General features: G+C 37.6%; 1 protein-coding gene across 12 annotated transcripts in view; it reads right to left on the bottom strand.

Annotated features, from left to right (window-relative positions):
- NEO1 (neogenin 1) overlaps window positions 1-20,354 on the bottom strand; it is a 248,171-nt gene that overhangs the window by 47,972 nt on the left and 179,845 nt on the right. For 10 of the 12 annotated variants that reach the window (XM_082386912.1, XM_082386910.1, XM_082386909.1 and 7 more), the window contains 4 exons: window positions 17,564-17,783; window positions 10,592-10,746; window positions 6,136-6,284; window positions 5,621-5,759 (listed from right to left, as the gene is read on the bottom strand). In XM_082386912.1, the coding sequence (XP_082243038.1) occupies window positions 5,621-5,759; window positions 6,136-6,284; window positions 10,592-10,746; window positions 17,564-17,783 (663 nt within the window). The remainder of the gene's footprint in view (window positions 1-5,620; window positions 5,760-6,135; window positions 6,285-10,591; window positions 10,747-17,563; window positions 17,784-20,354) is intronic. The other 2 variants (XM_082386911.1, XM_082386914.1) reach the window with 1 other exon arrangement.

Here is a 20,354-nt window from a genome sequence, read left to right as displayed (position 1 = left end):
CAGGTACTTAATCCTTAAAACAATCCTACAAAGGAGTTTCTATTATTATTCCCATTTTATAGATGAGAAAACTATAGATGCAGCTCAGGAGAGTTAACTTGCTCAAGGTATTTGTTTCAGCTGGTGTAGGAACTAAGATTTATCTTACTCCGAAGTGCTGCCCTTAACCACCATGCTGAGACACATTCAGTTCCCGTGACAGGCACTGTAGTCAGCATGCCAAGCCACTTAATGCAGTTAAAAGTGGCTCATGGGTAGATTTAAGAGCCTACCTCAAAAAACAGGGTAATGTAGTTGGCTAACCAAACTACAGTTTGCATTTATTTTTCCCAACTTTTTATCCTGAAAAATTGCAAGCACAAAGAGTGACAAGAAGAATACAATGAACACCATGCATTCTTTTCCTGGATTCACCATTTGTTAATATTCTGCCAAATCTGCTTTATTTCTCTCATTATATTTATACAAACATGTTTATCTATCTACATATTGTTTCTGGATGGCTGAGAGACAGTTACAGTCGTCATGATATTTCACTCCTAAATACTATAGTATGTATCTCCTAAGAACAAAAACATTCTCCAACAAAATGATAATACAATGATCACATTAAAAATCTAATCAACACAAAAATATTACCTAATATACCTAACAACATATCTAATATTTAACCCTGACTGATACTATACCAACCTAACATTAAGTAATTGTACCAAGAGTGTCCTTTTTAGCTGTTTTAACTCCCAGAATCAAAGATCACACATGTTTTATTTTATTTCATGTGTCTTTACTTTCCTTTAATCTAGATTCTAGAATGACTCCCCTACCTTTTTTGTTTCTTTCATGAGACTAGTATTTTCTAAGAATTCAGGACAGTTTATTTAATTATTTGCAGAATGTCCATCAATTTCAATATGTCTAGTTATTTCATCATGATCATATTTAAATTAAACATTTTTGGCAGAGATACAACATAGAGGTGAAGTTATATCTTTCTCGATGCAACATATCACATGATGTCAGTCTGCTCCTTTGTTGGTGATGTGATGTCTGACCACCTGCTTAAAGGAGTCAAACTATAGCTTCTAAGGCATGCTTGTTTATATATAAGGGCTATAGATATATACACACATTTTTAAGAAAAAGACATTTTTGTTAACACTTGGATTTAGCTGAGTTTCAGGACGTAATACATACACTAAGTGCAATAAACTGCTATTTTCTGTTCTACTCTAAAAACATTTTTTAAAAATGCTGGTCTTGACCAACTCAATCTTGTTGGCAGGCTGTACTTTGAAAACGACTGCTTTAGGGTCATGGGTATAAGCAAATATTCAGTCACAGGTGAGAAATAAACTGTCCCCAAATCCTGAGGAATTTAAAAGACCTATTTGTATGCACCCAACATAGGAGCACCTCAAAACATAAGGCAAATGTTAACAACCATAAAAGGGGAAATCGACAGTAACACAGTAATAGTAGGGGACTTTAACACCCCACTTTCACCAATGGACAGATCATCCAAAATGAAAAAGAATAAGGAAACACAACCTTTAAATGATCCATTAAACAAGACTGACTTGATACTTATAGGACATTCCATCCAAAAACAACAGAATACACTTTCTTCTCAAGTGCTCATGGAACATTCTCCAGGATAGATCATATCTTGGGTCACAAATCAAGCCTTGGTAAATTTAAGAAAATTGAAATCGTATCAAGTATCTTTTCCGACCACAAAGCTATGAGACTAGATATCAATTACAGGAAAAAAATCTGTAAAAAATACAAACACATGAGGCTGAACAATACACTACTAAATATCCAAGAGATCACTGAAAAAGTCAGACAGGAAATCAAAAAATACCTAGAAACAAATGACAATGAAAACAAAACGACCCAAAACCTATGGGATGCAGCAAAAGCAGATCTAAGAGGGAAGTTTATAGCAATACAATCCTACCTTAAGAAACAAGAAACATCTCAAATAAACAACCTAACCTTACATCTAAAGCAATTAGAGAAAGAACAAAAAACCCCCAAAGTTAGCAGAAGGAAAGAGAACATAAGATCAGATCAGAATTAACTGGAAAAGAAATGAAGGAAACAATAGCAAAGATCAATAAAACTAAAAGCTGGTTCTTCGAGAAGATAAACAAAATTGATAAACCATTAGCCAGACTCATCAAGATAAAAAGGGAGAAGACTCAAACCAATAGAATTAGAAATGAAAAAGGAGAATAACTGACTTTGTATTTCTGACACTGCAGAAATACAAAGGATCATGAGAGATTACTACAAGCAACTATATGCCAATAAAATGGACAACCTGGAAGAGATGGACAAATTCTCAGAAAAGCACAAGCTTCCGAGACTGAACCAGGAAGAAATAGAAAATATAAACATACCAGTCACAAGCACTGAAATTAAGACTGTGATTAAAAATCTTCCAACAAACAAAAGCCCAGGACCAGATGGCTTCACAGGCAAATTCTATCAAACATTTAGAGAAGAGCTAACACCTATCCTTCTCAAACTCTTCCAAAATATAGCAGAGGGAGGAACACTCTCAAACTCATTCTATGAGGCCACCATCATCCTGATACCAAAACCAGACAAAGACGTCAAAAAGAAAGAAAACTACAGGCCAATATCACTGATGAACATAGATGCAAAAATCCTCAACAAAATACTAGCAAACAGAATCCAACAGCACATTAAAAGGATCATACACCATGATCAAGTGGGGTTTATCCCAGGAATGCAAGGATTCTTCACTGTATGCAAATCAATCAATGTGATAAACCATATTAACAAATTGAAGGAGAAAAGCCATATGATCATCTCAACAGATGCAGAAAAACCTTTTGACAAAATTCAACACCCATTTATGATAAAAACCCTCCAGAAAGTAGGCATAGAGGGAACTTACCTCAACATAATAAAGGCCATATATGACAAACCCAGAGCCAATGTTGTTCTCAATGGCGAAAAACTGAAACCATGTCCACTAAGATCAGGAAAAAGACAAGGCTTGCTAAAAAGACAAGGCTTCTCTTTAGCCACAGCAATCAGAGAAGAAAAAGAAATAGAAGGAATCCAAATTGGAAAAGAAGAAGTAAAGCTGTCACTGTTTGCAGATGACATGATACTATACATAGAGAATCCTAAAGATGCTACCAGAAAACTACTACAGCTAATCAACGAATTTGGTAAAGTAGCAGGATACAAAATTAATGCACAGAAATCTCTTGCATTCCTATACACTAATGATGAAAAATCTGAAAGAGAAACTAAGGTAACACTCCCATTTACCACTGCAACAAAAAGAATAAAATACCTAGGAATAAACCTACCTAAGGAGACAAAAGACCTGTATGCAGAAAACTTAAGACACTGATGAAAGAAATTAAAGATGATACAAATAGATGGAGAGATATACCATGTTCTTGGATTGGAAGAATCAACATTGTGAAAATGACTATACTACCCAAAGCAGTCTACAGATTCAATGCAATCCCTATCAAACTACCAATGGCATTTTTCACACAACTACAACCAAACAATTTCACAATTTGCATGGAAACACAAAAGACCCCAAATAGCCAAAGCAATCTTGAGAAAGAAAAACGGAGCTGCAGGAATCAGCCTCCCTGACTTCAGACTATACTACAAAGCTACAGTAATCAAGACAGTATGGTACTGGCACAAAAACAGAAATATAGATCAATGGAACAGGATAGAAAGCCCAGAGATAAACCCACTCACATATGGTAACCTTATCTTTGACAAAGGAGGCAAGAATATACAATGGAGAAAAGACAGCCTCTTCAATAAGTGGTGCTGGGAAAACTGGACAGCTACATGTAAAAGAATGAAATTAGAACACTCCCTAACACCATACATAAAAATAAACTCAAAATGGATTAAAGACCTAAATGTAAGGCCAGACACTATCAAACTCTTAGAGGAAAACATAGGCAGAACACTCTATGACATAAATCACAGCAAGATCCTTTTTGACTCATCTTCTAGAGAAATGGAAATAAAAGCAAAAATAAACAAATGGGACCTAATGAAACTTAAAAGCTTTTGCACAGCAAAGGAAACCATAAACAAGACAAAAAGACAACACTCAGAATGGGAGGAAATATTTGCAAATGAAGCAACTGACAAAGGATTAATCTCCAAAATTTACAAGCAGCTCATGCAGCTCAATATCAAAAAAACAAACAACCCAATCCAAAAATGGGCAGAAGACCTAAATAGACATTTCTCCAAAGAAGATATACAGATTGCCAACAAACACATGAAAGGATGCTCAACATCACTAATCATTAGAGAAATGCAAATCAAAACTACAATGCGGTATCACCTCACACCAGTCAGAATGGCCATCATCAAAAAATCTACAAACAATAAATGCTGGAGAGAGTGTAGTGAAAAGGGAATCCTCTTGCACTGTTGGTGGGAATGCAAATTGATACAGCCACTATGGAGAACAGTATGGAGGTTCCTTAAAAAACTAAAAATAGAACTATCATATGACCCAGCAATCCCATTACTGGGCATATACCCTGAGAAAACCATAATTCAAAAAGAGTCATGTACCACAATGTTCACTGCAGCTCTATTTACAACAGCCAGGACATGGAACCAACCTAAGTGTCCATCGACCGATGAATGCATAAAGAAGATGTGGCACATATATACAATGGAATATTACTCAGCCATAAAAAGAAACGAAATTGAGTTATTTGTAGTGAGGTGGATGGACCTAGAGCCTGTCATACAGAGTGAAGTAAGTCAGAAAGAGGAAAACAAATACCGTATGCTAACACATATACATGGAATCTTAAAAAAAAAAAAAAGAAGTGGTTCTGAAGAACCTAGGTTTAGGACAGGAATAAAGACGCAGACATAGAGAATGCACTTGAGGACATGGGGAGGGGGAAGGGTAAGCTGGGATGAAGTGAGAGAGTGGCAGGGACATATACACACTACCAAATGTAAAACAGATAGCTAGTGGGAAGCAGCCGCATAGCACAGGGAGATCAGCTCGGTGCTTTGTGTCCACCTAGAGGGGTGGGATAGGGAGGGTGGGAGGGAGACACAAGAGGGAGGAGATATGGGGATATATGTATATGTATAGCTGATTCACTTTGTTATACAGCAGAAACTAACACACCATTATAAAGCAATTATACTCCAATAAAGATGTTAAAAAAAAAAAAGACCTATTTGGCAGGCAAATATGATTACTAAGTAGAGCAAGCCCAGCCTTCCAACAGCCCTGGGATGGTCTGTGCTATAAACAAGCAATAATATTTACTTATACAAAAGCATCTAGTAAAAATAAAAATACGGAGAAACTATTTAGTACCAGGCACTACATGTTCTATGCTCTCTCACTGGATCTTTATAGCAACCCAATGAAGTTGGTATTATAAATTTCACATATAAGGAAACATGCTCAGACATGTGAAGTGACTTGACCGAAGTCACACTACTAGAACTGGTATCTGAACCAAAGCTCCTTGACATCAAAGCCCATGATGTTGCTACTATGCCACCAGCGCCCCCAAGCATGGTATTTTGTTCCAGAGGAAGAAAGACTCACCATCTGAAAATGTCTGAACAGCAACATCTTGTGTGGAGACTCCAGGACCATGTTTATTGTAGGCCACCACTCGGAAACTATACTCTGTATATTTTTTCAACCCGTTAATGGTGTGGGAGTGACTTGAAACATCAACATCCTTGAATAAAATAAAACAATTTATATATACACAACTCAAGCCAAAAGAAATGCTGCAAAATAAATAATTAACTATACAAATTCTATATTTGACATAATGCAGATTTTTATCCCTTTTACAGAATATTATTTAACAGTTACAGCAAATTAATCATAAGCACTGCAGTTTGCTGAGAAATACTCCTTGATGTTTAGGAACCCTTGCTGGCAAAAACTACAGAATAAACCTTTGTACCAAGAAACAGAATCTATCAACTTTTCATTTCTTATACATATTTTTTTCCTCAGATTTCTAGACAAACAGGTATTGAGTTTTGGAAATATATTTCAACTCTACTATTCCAATCAATGCATTAAAAAATGGCTTCATATTATACCTGTTCTTTGTCAGTTCCTTTTTCCATGTAGTACAGTTTGTAATTCTGAATTTCCCCATTTCCAGACAATGGTGTTTCCCAGGTGACAGTAATGGAAGTAGGTGAAGTTGCATACGCTCGGATGTTAGGTGCTGGGCCAGGGAGCTGAACTAGAAAGAAAATTTCAAGACAGTAAGACATAAATAAAATTTACTGCATCCTTCAAGACCATTCTCAGCAATAATGGCACACTATGTTGTTTTTTTATTTTATTTTATTTATTTATTTATTTTTGGCTGCATTGGGTCTTCGTTGCTGCACGCGGGTCTTCTCTAGTTGCAGAGCAGGGACTACTCTTCATTGCAGTGCGCGGGCTTCTCACTGAGGTGGTTTCTCTTGTTGAAGAGCGTGGGCTCTAGGCACGCGGGCTCAGTAGTTGTGGCTCGCAGGCTCTAGGGTGCAGGCTCAGTAGTTCTGGCACACGGGCTTAGTTGCTCCGCGGCATGTGGGATCTTCCTGGACCAGGGCTCGAACCTGTGTCCCCTGCATTGGCAGGCGGATTCTTAACCACTGTGCCACCAGGGAAGCCCTGGCTATGTTTTTAAAACAATAAAAATGACGAAAACAAGTGATCTGACTGAAGTGGTTTCAGGATAATATATAATTAAATGATTTCCCTCTTTATGACTGAAAAACCAAAAATTATCTGTGAAGTATCTCAAATTTATTCAAAGAAAAAAGTGAACAGTGCAGAATTCTTCTTGTGGTTTATAAAATCCTAGTTTTGCAGTGGGACTGCAGCACATAAAAGCAAACATCACAAAAAGAGAGCCTTCTTTTGCCAGGCTCTGGGGATACAATGAATGATGGACAGAGTCCCTGCCCACAAAGAACTCCCAGTCTAGAGGGAAGTCAGACATATAAATAGTTACAAAGAAGGTCGTAAGTGCTGATAGATTAGGTAACGTCTGTAATGAAAACTGAAAGAAGAGAGTACACAATTCTGCTTTGGGTGGGGATGGTTAGGAAAGGGAAGGATTGGTGAGGACTTCTGGGGAGCAGGAAGAATGAGTAGTTTTCTCAGACACCAAGGGGGAAATTGATCCAGTCAATTTGGACATAACAGGTGAGGAGACAGTGTCATGTGGTTCAGGTTGAAACAAAGAATAGATATGGGAGAGAGAATGCTGCAAAGGATGACAAGAGCCAGATAAAGGAGAACCTCTAAGGTCCTGCTATGAGTTTGGATTATTTCTTGTAGGTGTTAGGTAATTACTGAAAAATTATGAGCAGGAACATGACATGACCAGATCTGCATTTAAAAAGAACATGTGAACACATGCACGGAAGAAAAACAATAATGGCACAAGACTAGATAAATAATAATTTAAAAAATAGCCACCATTTATTGAATGCTTGCAATCAGTCCAGCATTAAGTGCTTTACATTTATTTAAATTACATCTTATTTAATCTGTGCACTAACCCAAATGAGACGGATACTGTTATCATCCCTACTTATGGATGAGGCTGAGAGGTTAAGAACCATTCCCAAATGATGGAAAAGTTGGAGAGTGGTGGAGCTAGGAGCTGAGCACTTCCTCGTTCTAAAACGTGGACTCAGGAAAACCAGTCAGGGGATTATGACAACACCCTCTGTGGGATGATGTGACTGGAAGATCCCATGATTGGTTGACTGATTGTCTGCCCAGCTCTAAATCCTACAACAGCTCACATCCTTTTTTACTATATTCTTTTTGTCTGACTGACAGGTTCCAGTCCCAACTTATACACAAATCCTGGCAGGTACCTATATCTACACCTTGGTGGATACTCTATATCTGAAAACCATTTCTCTGGTGCCAGTGCTTCTGTAACAGACATCCATTAGATTTAAGGAAAGGGGAAAAAACTAACAAAATGTAAAACAAACTGGCTTGCTTAAATAACAGCATGACAGCTTAAGATTAGTTTTCCTACCAAAGCAGAGAAAGCTGAATACGGTTTTCTGGCAGTTGTTTGCTTTATTTAGGCATGAATCATGTTATTCACTTAAGAGCATATTTTGTGCAGCCTAACAGGTGGGATTTGTCACACTTCTGCTGCTATGGAAAACTTTCCCCTAACTTTTTAAAAGGGAAGGAGAACAGAACAAATTCCCTTGAAATCACTTTCAGTATATTCATTGGCTAAATGTAGGCAAAGATGATCCTAAAAAAGGCGCTAGTAAATTCTTTCATTTCATCTGTACAGTGGCATTAAAAAATGGAAAAAAATTTAAGTTGGTTTGAAAAGCTAAAAATGTAAACTATTTTCCCAGGGCTGACTCCAACACTTACGGCCCCTCCCACCTGCCCCCAGGCTGAATACCTCCAGATAAAATGCAAATCTCTCTCCACTAACTCCTCTTTTGCCAAAACATGTTATAGTCACTCTCTACCCCTAAAATACTCTCACCAGAATCTGTTGCCCCTTCCATCTATATTCTTATTTAGCTACTTTCTTTTAATCGAATTCCTTGAATAAATGATTGTGCTGCCTACTTTCCCTGTGATGACTGTACATCACATTATTGCCCGTTTACTTGTCTGGCGCTGGTACCAAACTGTAAGATCCTTGTGAACAGAAGTCAAGTCTTACTCATCTTTACATCTTGCTGCCTAGCACGGTGCCTGGCACATGACAGGCACTCAATAAATCTCTTCTTTCATCTCTAACTTGACAATGCCCCTTGTAGTCCAGTGGTTCTCAATAGTTTGACTTGTAAGTTCTGAAATGATAATGAAAACCACAGGCTCTTTCCCAAGGAAAATGTGAACATGTACAGACACACAAATACTTTCATGTATCTTCAGAAGGTTCATGGCTCCAGGATTGAACCCTTGCACTGAATCAAATTCAGTGGTCTTTTCCTTCATTTTCATCATGACTCACCTTGCATGTGCACTGTTGTCCTATTTTGGGGTTGGGTCAAGCAGTGTCCTTCCCCAAGAATGCTTGCTCTAAGCCAAATGCTTTAAGGCCAACCTCAGGTCTCATCTTTTCCTAGGAACCTGACTTAATATACCTAACTTTTACAGTAACTCTTCCTTGTTCTGTATCCCATTATCTCTCATGAATGACGCCTGTATGTGAGAGTTAATGAAGGAAAATTGAGTTTTGCTTCGTGGCTTGAGTTTGAAATCTAATAGATTGTTCCTGCTCTCATCTGAACACAGTAACCATGAAATTCAACATCCTTTCCCTGCAGCGAGAACACATTCTTTCCTTAAATCAACGCCCCGGCTCGCTATTGGCCCTCTTGTTGTTGCTTGGGTTTGATTCCTGATCTTTAAGCTCTATTACTGAAATGATCAATGGCCTCCTATCTTGACTGCTCATTCTTTAAGGGGAGAATTCCTATCTTGTCCATCCCCTGCATCTCTAATAGTTTGTGCAGTGCCTGGTAGGGGAGGTCCTCAGTAACTGTTTGATGGGTGAATGATTTGCTACAGCATTAGAAAGTGAAGTTCCACAGCTTCTTGACTTTACTTATTCTACCCATCAGGCAGAGTCCTTGAATTATTTCCATAGTTTCAGCGGTAAATTCATTTAATATGTTTAGTTCCCTGGTCAGTAGCTTTCACGAATTTATCTCCCATGCTCCCTAGCTGAAGTAAAATTTTTGTTACTGCAAGTTTGTTAATACAGAAACACTAGTGCAGTTAACAGTAAAAGAAATCTGGAGAAGGCTCCAAGGAAAAACAGTGGCTCATGTTAAAATGTAAAAGTGTAGAAGAAAGCCTCATGAGATAAGCATTAATTCTGATTTGACTGCTTCTTGTCATTTCTGGCCTATAGTTTAAAACCAAAATTTAAGACACAGAAGACACTTATAAGATAAATCAACTTGACACCCATTTCAGTTGGAGAAAATCTTAAGAAATGTAAGTGGAAGTAACATTATTTAGCACAAAAGACAGCAGGTCCAAAGTAAAGCCCTGAAGAGATTCCAAAGAGTGTGGTATGTATAAAGATCAGGGCAATCCTGTTGATAACAATTATCAAATAGCTACTTCCTGTGTGAGGCACTGCATTAGATATGGTGGGAAATAAAAGGATAACAAAGACTCTGTCTTTGCCATAAAATTAATGAGATATATTCATAACCATAATTCAAGGAAGAAAATGATAATGTATCTTAGGACTGTCGAGATACAATATTAGATAAGATCAGAGGGAAGATTCTAAGAAGGCATCTGAGCTAGGTCTTAAAGGATCAGTAAAATTTGGGTGTCTATCAGCAGAATTATATTGTCTTACACTATTTGCTACTGCTTGATATGAATTAATTTGATCTCCCGTAACTATTTTGTAAGGACCTTGAACGTGAGGAACTGTTATCTTCTGCACTCCTATGGTATGCCAGGCTATACATAAGGTAGCCCTTCATACAGGCCTCCCTACAGGTGGGGCTGACAGAGAGGTGGGAGACTTACCCTCAGGCTGTGTTTCTACTCGTAGTGGAGCTGAACTCTCTCCGGAGCCATGTTTATTTTGAGCCATAACTCTAAAGATGTACACAGTCGCTGGCATTAGGTTTTGGATGGTTACCTGCATTTCTCCGGGGCGACTGGTATTTTCAACACGTTCCCTTTGGAGAAAGAGGGATCAATTAGGAAAATTTCCAGAATGTGCAGTTTCATTTTCATTGTAATGCCTATAGATACTGTATGACATCAAAATCTTAATAAATCTAAGTCAAATTAACTCTCAAAAAAGGAAACTTTTGGGGGTGGAACAGTGCACAGAATATGGACACTGGCAAAGAGCAATGTCATACATGTCTGATAAATCGCTGATGTTCTTGCTTAAACATTACTGATATTGCTGGCCATAATCACAACTTCCTTTCAGAAAAGACACAGAGAGTCTTCTTGGTGCCATCTCAAATGGGGCAGCTGGTCACCAATTCTGTACGCTTTAGGAATCACTGAATTTTAAGGGGTTATCCTCAGGGAGACATATAGAAGGTGATTATAGGTATGACCCAATTTTCACAGACAGTATCAAAGAATGCTGTGTACCTTCTGGATAACAGACTCTCAATAAAAAGAAAATTAGAGATTATTACTTTCAAAACTGAGAACATTAAAAATTCAAATGAATCCAGGCTATAAAGTAAGCTAATCATGACTCTGATTTTTATAATTTATTTCTTAAAACAAAAACTCTTCTTGAATGATTTTCAAACTGATTTGAAATGTTTAACAAATCTTATCACAAACAGTACAAATGGCCAGTGGTCTAGTGTTATGAGATGAAAACATAAAAACAGTTATCAGTTAGGTTCTTTAAAAAGGTGGCCTCCAGGCTCTATTTTGGGGGTCTGTGTGTCCACACTTGGGCCCATAATTATGCTCAGTATACTGTACTCACTATAACAAAAACCAGATTATATTTGCTTTCAACATATATTGTAAAGGAAAATACTTGTTTTAGACAAATAGCTGGTCTTTAAAAATTACTGATCATGTGAGGAAAGATCTGTGTCTATCTTGAGAGAGCAATAAAAGGGCCCAAAACTACTCTGTGGAAGAAATTATTTTAAATTACCTAATAATCTGTTGAATTAAATTCTTACTTTAAAATACTGATAATTTTCCCTGAAGCTACTGATTAAAATTTGTTTAGTTCTACATGACCATATGCCAATTTGTCTGCTTGTGTGTGAACATTTGCATTTCGGAGATGTAAGCGTTTTTCAGTAGTTTTCTATAGTTCTTTAAACTACGTTATTTTAATTAAAACAAACAAACAGTACCCACACACAACGTATTTATAAAGGTTGTCTGTCTACAGTCAGTTAGGTCCATTGGAAAAGAATATCATGGTAACAAAAGTTATTGCTCAGAGACACTTGACATATCTATAGATATTATTTTCTCTTCAGCTAAACCTCTAAATCACAAGATTTAGAAGGAGAGTATCAACTGATTTCTTATGCTGTGAGGTTTCTGACACTTGATCCAATCACAAATGCTGTCTAAAAGGAAGTATGGTATTTGACACTTCATTAAACTAACAGCTCCACGCCAGAGCAAAGAATAGTCTGTTGCGCTCACTGTACATGAAAGTTTAAACAAGTTCTCTCTCAGAAGGACAGACGGGGGGAGGGGGGCACTATCTTATTTTAAATCAAAGTGAAAGAGTGTCTCATCCATGTTCACATACCACAGAAGCACTAGCAGAAGGCTCACACACAGAAGTAGCATCGCAAATGTGTGCTGAATGAATGAATGGAAATTTGCCTTTTGATGTGTAAATCTGATATAGTAATGATATCACGTTTCTTTTTGTTTGTTCCTATGTAAAAGGGGAAAATACCTAGAACAAATTTCTACAGAAGCATTACAATAAGAAAAAATCAGTAGTAGGTATGATTCCCTAGGATGAAACATCTAGCACCTGAAAAGGCTTCTAACAGTAGATTGGTCTGAGGTCCCAGAACCAAGTCTGTCTAGAAAAAAACTTTTGACTTCAGGAAAGATCCAGGGTGAGTTATGAAGGACAATTCTCATAAATGTGTGAGGTTATCATGGGTCTTAGGTTAGAATGTCTTAGTTAAGAGTCAAAAGAGAAAGGAAAAGATACACTTTATACTAAGACAGTGCTGGGCCAGAAGTTAGGAGCTCCAATTCTAGTTCTGGCAACACTACTAGCTTGCTAGGGGATCGCGGGAAAGTCACCAATTCTTTCTGGGCTTCAGTTTCTTCATGTATTAAATGAAAGAATGAGCCCAGGGTGGTGAACTTTTTCTTAAAGGGCTTGATAGTAAATATCTACAGGCCAAGATGCCAAATGAAAAATATTACCAACCATCTCCACAGTTAAAAATCCAAGTATAACTTTAGTTGGTCCTCCCTATCCACGGCTCTGCATCTGGGAATTCAACCAACTGTGGATCGTGTAGTACTGTACTACGGATTTACTGAGAAAAACCCACATATAAGTGGATGTGTGCAGTTCAAACCCGTGTTGTTCAAGGGTCAACTGTAGTTACTTGTATAACCTATTAAAATGTAACCGTTTGAAAATGTAAAAACTATTCTTAGCTCTTGGGCCATAAAAATAAAAAGTTTGATTTGGCCCAGGGTCTATAGTGTGCCAGCTCCCGGAGTAGACTAACAGATACGTAAGGCTTTGTCCAACTCTAAAATGCTATTAATTTCTGGAATAACTTACTCTGTACTTTCCATTTGGTGGCTAACAGAAAATACTGCTGTTTACATTAAAGGCATTGAAAAAAAAAGGTGAGCATTTCATAGGTGAAATGGCAGAGGAAGGACCCTTTGGAATTTCGGGAAACTCAGGTACCCAACAGAATTATATAGCTCATGACCAAGGCACATAAGGCCACCTGGTGGTTGAATTATCAAATGCAGGAAGTAGGGGAATTTGTAAATGCAGGCAGCGGCATATATCCTCACATCGAAACGTTTTAAGTCTATGAAGATAATGTATTACCTTCATTTTTTAGATTAGAAAATTTAAACTTATAAAGGTTAAATAAATTTTGTTTATAAAACAAGTAACAGGGATCTAGTCTTTGACTTAGTGTTATTTCTATTCCTTCATTGCTTCTATTCAGAAATCATAATCTTAAAGTAATAAAGCGACAAAAATTATTATTACAATCTCCAAGAATATTCCTTTGAAATATTCCCCAGATTTATTCTGTCTGTTCCAAGTCACTGCTGTCATCTTCATCAGGGCCTACTGCATGCCTAGATCAACCTAACTACTACTGGTCTGTCTCCCTGACTCCACTGCTTTTCCTCTCTAATCTTATGCAGTGCTCTCCAAGTACTGCTAATAAAAGCTATTTAATAAAACCACAGTGTACACTTGCTCAGGAGTCTAAAATGGTCCCTTCTTAACTGATTATGTCAAAATTCCAACACTTGGCTCCAAACTTCCACTTTATTGTAATCTCTTACTAATTCTGACCAAAAACTCTAGGCCAGAGCTTTCTTACTTTCCCATCCTTCCAACAACAGACAACACAAATTAAATTGGATCTTCCTTGCATCTCCTCTTTCTTCACATATACTTGCCCTGTGCTCCTGCCCCTGCCAATTTATCTTCTACATTTTTTCAATTCCAACTTCACTTATTAATCATTTCTGCTTATTTCAACACATGATTCACTAATAAGTGATAGATTTTCATTAAAAACCAAAGTATATATAATTAAAAAAATTAGAAGTCCTAGTTTTTCTCCCTCCTTAAAACCTGTTCCACCCTGAGACCTAAAGGTGGCATGTAGACCTGTATCTTGACATTTTGGGCAGGATAATTCTTTGTTTTGGTGGGTGGAGGGGAGCTGTCCTGTACATTGTAGGATGTTTATCAGCATCTCTGGCTTCTACTCACTAGATGGCAGTAAGCATCCCCTCCCATCTCAGTTGCAATAACCAAAAATGTCAGCAGACATTGCCAAATGCCCATTGGGAGATGGAGGGCAAAACTGTTCCTGGTTGAGAATCACTAATCTAGGCATTTATATACACATCAAAATACATAGATATAAGTCATTAAAAAAATTCCTGCATCATACTTCATATGGATATACATATATTAAACTATATGCCCATTCCTCTACCAATGGACATTTACTTTCTTTCCTTTTTTTAATCCTTACAAATAATGCTACAATAAACATTTTTTATGAGTGCCCTATGTGTATGTATATTGGCATATCTATAGGACAGACACCTAGAAGTGTAATTGTTGGGTTGAAAGGAATGTGCATTAAAAAATTTTTTTAAAATTCTGCCGAATCACCTTCTCCAAAGGCTCCTCTAATTTATACTGCCACCAAGAGCCTAGATTGGATTTAATCCCAACATTCATCTCACTTAACACTGGATATTATCAACTTAAAATTTCTGCCAGCCTTACAGGTGAAAAATGGTAACTCATCATTTTGTATTTCCAAGATTGTTAGTAATGGTGAAAACTTTTTTTTTTAACTTTAATGGGCTTTCCACTACATTCTTTGAGGCACCTACTTATACCATCTGCCTCATGAGATATCTTTTACTTGTGACTTGTAAAAGTTCTTTATATAGACTGGGTATCAATACAATCTTCTACAAATGTTAAATTTTTTCCCAGCTTACCAGTTGATAATTTGATTTTGTTTATTATGTTTTATCACATGGAATTTTACAGTTATATAATAAACTCTGTCAATCTCTCCTATATGGTTCCTGAATTTTCTGTCTTCCTTTAAAAGATACGTTAAGTGATGAAAATAGTTTCTATATTTTCTTCTAATAGACTTAGAAGTTTTAAAAATACGTCTTGATACATCTATAACTTGTTATACATAAGACAGAGATACAACTTTTATTCCTTCTATTAAATGGAGGTTAATTATCTCAACATTATTTCTTGAATAATTATTATTTCTCCATTCATTAGAATTACTCACTTAACAAGTATCTATTTAGTGCTACTTATAAGCCAGGCTCTGTTCCAGGTGATGGTGATACTCCACTGAACAAGACAAACACCATGAATGCGTTAATAAGAAGAGAAAATTTCTGAGTATTAAGTGTTCTGAAAAAACACAACACAAAAGCTAAAAAACAGAATACAGTGGTATGTTACAGTGATGTTCTGGTAAATGTTTAACAACTGGCTCTGGTTTGTAGCACTTCTCACTGTAAATACTCCCTCTATGCCCAATTTTGAGCTACTGAGCCATGTCATCAGGTTTGCAAAATTTCCTGAAAATTTAACAACTGGCTTGGGAACAAGCCACCAAGTGCTCTGCTGTGTGCAGTGACCAAGGGGCTAAGCTGGGTGGGTAGTCATGGAAGACCTGAGAAGGGATCATCTGAGGATGACGGACAAGAAGCCAGACAGTTATTTGTGAGGGAAATGCAGTTCTGGTAGAAGGAACAACAAGGGCAAAGGCCTTGTGATGCACATAAGCTTGCTTCTGAGGAATTACTAAAAGCTTTTTTCCTTCTGTGAAATCCCATGATGTTTGCAATGCGATCTAAAAGCCTACTGGAAACATTTTAAGACAGGTGCTGTTTGGTAGTAATATCTTGCCTTTCTGGGACTAGCTCTCTGTTTCCTTATCTTTGTAACTCCCCAAACATCCAGTGCGGTGTTCGGATGAACATTCTATTACCCTGGGAGCAGCTCCACCTATCTGACTCAAATTATGTCACTCAGATGTCTCAAGAGTGTTAAACCAAGGGGTACTGACTTGACGAAGGTGCCTATACTTGCTGAACTTGCCAGTCTGGTATTAAATACAATATATATCAAATGTAAGCACCCTTGTAGAAATACAAGCTTTATTTCATGGGTTAGGGCTGTAACCAAAACAGATTATTTTAGTTTTCTTATTTTGGTGTGAAGTAACAGCACAATGAAGGAATCTACTCAGCAATACTCAGAGTACACAGTCAGCATGTGGCATGGTACCTCCCAAAGAGTTTATACCCTGGTTGGGAAAACAATACAAATACACATAAAATAACAGAAGAGTAACAACTATGGTAGTATTAGATCATGTGTTATCATAATTAAGTGCCAATATCAGTGGCACATACATACAAGAGAAAAGCTGTATGTGCTGAAAAAGGTAGAGAAAGATTTATGAGGGCTTCATGGGGCTTAGTCTGGGCCAAGAAAGATTAACTGAATTTTAGTTTTAGTTGAAAAACCCTTTTTTCAAGGTGGAAGTGACTGAAGAGAACAGACTGGGAAAAAAGGCTGCATAGTGACAGGAATTAGACTGGTTTCATTAGAAAGTGAGCTAAACTGGGGTTAAAGGAAAATAAGGTTGGATAGATAAAACAAAGGTAGATTGTGGAGTAAAGCAGCCTGGTGATTCTGGAGAATCTCCAAAAGCAATGGAGAGGCAACGTGAGTTCCTGAAAGAGGTGGAGATGGAGAGAAATTTAATGAAATGCTGTTTTAGGAAAATGAATCACTAAGTACTCTTGTGTCATCAAGGAGACCCCCCCCCCCACCCCACCCCAGAGCTCAGCAGCCCACATCCAGGTAAGGGTGCAGACAGATATTCATTAAGATTACTTTAATAACTACCTTAATTTCTAGAATTTGAAAGTTCTAAGAAAGACATAGCCTATGGGTTGTGCTTGACTGAATCTTATGAAAAACTGGTAGCCCTGGTTACATTTTAATACTTCTAACTTAAATAACTCTCTCCCCAAGTCATCCCAGAGAGGCAGGAAAGAATACCAGGACTTCACTCTGTTTAGGAATTTACTTTTAATGACCTAAAACTAGGTCATCTCGGTGATCATATATTCTGGACTGAAAGTTGGTACAGATTCTACACAGTAAAGAGTCAGGGTGGGGACGTCTGGTTTTGGGTGGACAAGATGCAACCAACCGGCTCCAGACGTACAGGCACTTACCTAGCAATCCCCTCCTTGGTGTAGAAGACAGAGTAGGTAAGGTTGTCCCCGTGAGGATCTGATGCAGGTGTCCGCCATGTCAATTTGATGAAGCGGGTAGAGACCAGGGAGGCCACGACATCCCGAGGAGCTGAAGGCAGTGGTCCAGTTGTGGCTGGTGCTAGATGGTCAGTAGTGGCACTGGTCAGTGAAGTGGGAGGTAATGTTGGGATGGCAACATCTTGTCATGTGCAAATATTGGGGAATATGAAGGGCAAACCACGACGGTTTTAAAAAAGAGAACAGAAAAAACAAAAAACAAAAAAGAAATAAACAAAACCACGATGGGAAATAAAATAAAATGAATGAACATAAAAAAGGCCATTAAACTGAAGGCTAACATGCAGGCCAGGGGTAACTACTGAAAACTAATGGGCACTAGTCAAGGCACATCACTGCAGAGCAAGCAGACTTTCTGGTCACTATAATGGTTGTGGGCAAGGGACAGGGAGTGTGACAGCTAAGAATAAAACATTTCACAGAAGGACACATCAGTGCCCAAGTAATTTTCTTTAATTCTGAAAGCAGCATGCAACATCTGTCGAACTTTGCACATAAAAGTCTTATATATAATAAAACCTCAATATTTTTTTCCCACTTTATCAAAATATGGAATAATGTGTGTAGTATGGATGGGCCTAATTACACTCAACATAGGCCCCAGACTATCATGACCTCACTGCAGAGCTGTGTGTGCCTTTAGCTCTGCAGGAGATTCAAGACCCAGATCTTCAACTGGAGTCTAATATTAAAGTTTGCTCACTGTATTTGGCAATACCCAGGGAAGTCTGATAACCTTTCTCAATTCACTAAGTTATAGCTCATTTCATCTTATCAATTCATTTGACTACAACAGTATAAAATTGTGCATCACAAATTCCAAAGTCACACAAATATAATACTTATTAGGTAGCATATCTGTTTGGTACAGTCCTCACTGCAGTAATAGATTACGACGGCTTGCAGACCTCAGGGACTTGATGGGACAGATGAAGCAGTGGCAAATCAGAGCTCTGCAAGTCGAAAGCCTCTGTCTGTATGCCCGGAGTCAGCCCATTCTGTTGTTGGACACTTCTGACTTTAGAAGTCCATTCCTAATATTAACCTAAAATCTCCTTCACCTTGGAGTATACGTTTAATCTCACAATTTTCAACTGACGGAATTTATTAGAATTCTGTCATAACCTTAATGGGGATATTAGAAGAGGGGCAGAGAGGAAAGCATGACAATTCTGGATCTCGTTTTCAATGAAGTGGTAGGACAACAACCTCCTGAAAATGTCTATGATTACAGGAGAATCTTTTAAAGTGAGGCAGTCTAAATAAATATGCCACAGAGAATAAATTCTCCAAGGGAAACGCAGAGGAAGACCAACGTAAAGTCTCTAGACAGCTACCATTTATTGAGCACTTTCTACATGGCACTCTAGCTCTTTACATGGACTCATTCAATCCTTACAACTCTGTGAAATAGGTACTATCATTGTATCTCTATATTATATATGGAGACTGACATTTAAAAAGGCTAAATCACCCTTCCTAGGAATAGGAAGTGGTGGAGTGTTAAAATCAGCCATGGTTTCTAGCTTAAGAGGCCTCTGGATTTAGCCAATAGAAGTTTTTAGTCCTTGTTGTGCCACTCAGGGTTATGGGAGCAGTCAAGGACTCTTGTTTGTTTCTGTCAATTCCCCTTGCCCCCAAGTCCCGTGAAGGCAATGCAAAGGGCCCAGGATGAATGCCTGCACATGCAGTAGGTGTTACAGGAGAAAAACCCTGAGCTTGTGGGATTTACCACTTTCATAGCAAGGGAAAGCAAGCTCCAGACAAAGAATGGACCTGCTGTGGATATCTTTTTTTTTTTTTTTAACATCTTTATTAGAGTATAATTTACAATGGTGTGTTAGTTTCTGCTTTATAACAAAGTGAATCAGCTATACATATACATATATCCCCATATCTCCTCCCTCTTGCGTCTCCCTCCCACCTTCCCTATCCCACCCCTCTAGGTGGTCACAAAGCACTAAGCTGATCTCCCTGTGCTGTGTGGCTGCTTCCCACTAGCTATCTATTTTACATTTGGCCGTGTATATATGTCCATGCCACTCTATATATAATTTAATTCTGTTGTGTCTGGAGACATACTTTGTATGGTTTCAGCCTTTTAAAAGGTACTGAAACTTGTTTTCTGTCCCAGCATATAGTCTATCCTGGCAATTGTTCCATATGTGCTTGGAAAAAACCTGTATCTGTAGTTGTTGGGTGGAGAGTCTACGATGTCAGCTAGGTCAAGTTGACTGACAGGATTGCTTAAGTCCTCTATACTCTTTCTAATTGTTTTACCAGTTTTTGAGAGTAGGATATTGAAATCTCCAACTGTTATCATTGATTTATGTATTTCTTTGAATATACCAATTATAAATGCATATACATCTAACAAAAGAGCCCCAAAATATATGAATCCAAAGAAATCTGTGAAAACCTCAAATATTTGGAAATCAAAAAACGCACTCCTAAATAACCCGAGTCAATGAAGAAATAGCAAGAAAAATTTTTAAAAAATATTTTTAACTGAATGAAATGAAAATACAACATATTAAAAATGAAGGGATGCAGTTAAAGCAGTGCTTAGAGGGAAATTAAAATACCTTTACTAGAAGATAAGTCTCACATGAATTACCTAAGGTTCTACCTTACTGAAGAGTGTAGACCTTAAGCTTTTTTTCTTTTCTTAATATAGCAGGTTAAGCTTTTT

The sequence above is a fragment of the Balaenoptera borealis genome (genome assembly GCF_965194805.1).
Source record: "Balaenoptera borealis genome assembly, chromosome: 3".
Classification (NCBI taxonomy): domain Eukaryota; kingdom Metazoa; phylum Chordata; class Mammalia; order Artiodactyla; family Balaenopteridae; genus Balaenoptera; species Balaenoptera borealis.
Note: the sequence above shows the minus strand (reverse complement) of the source record. Positions and strands in the feature narration are given on the sequence as shown.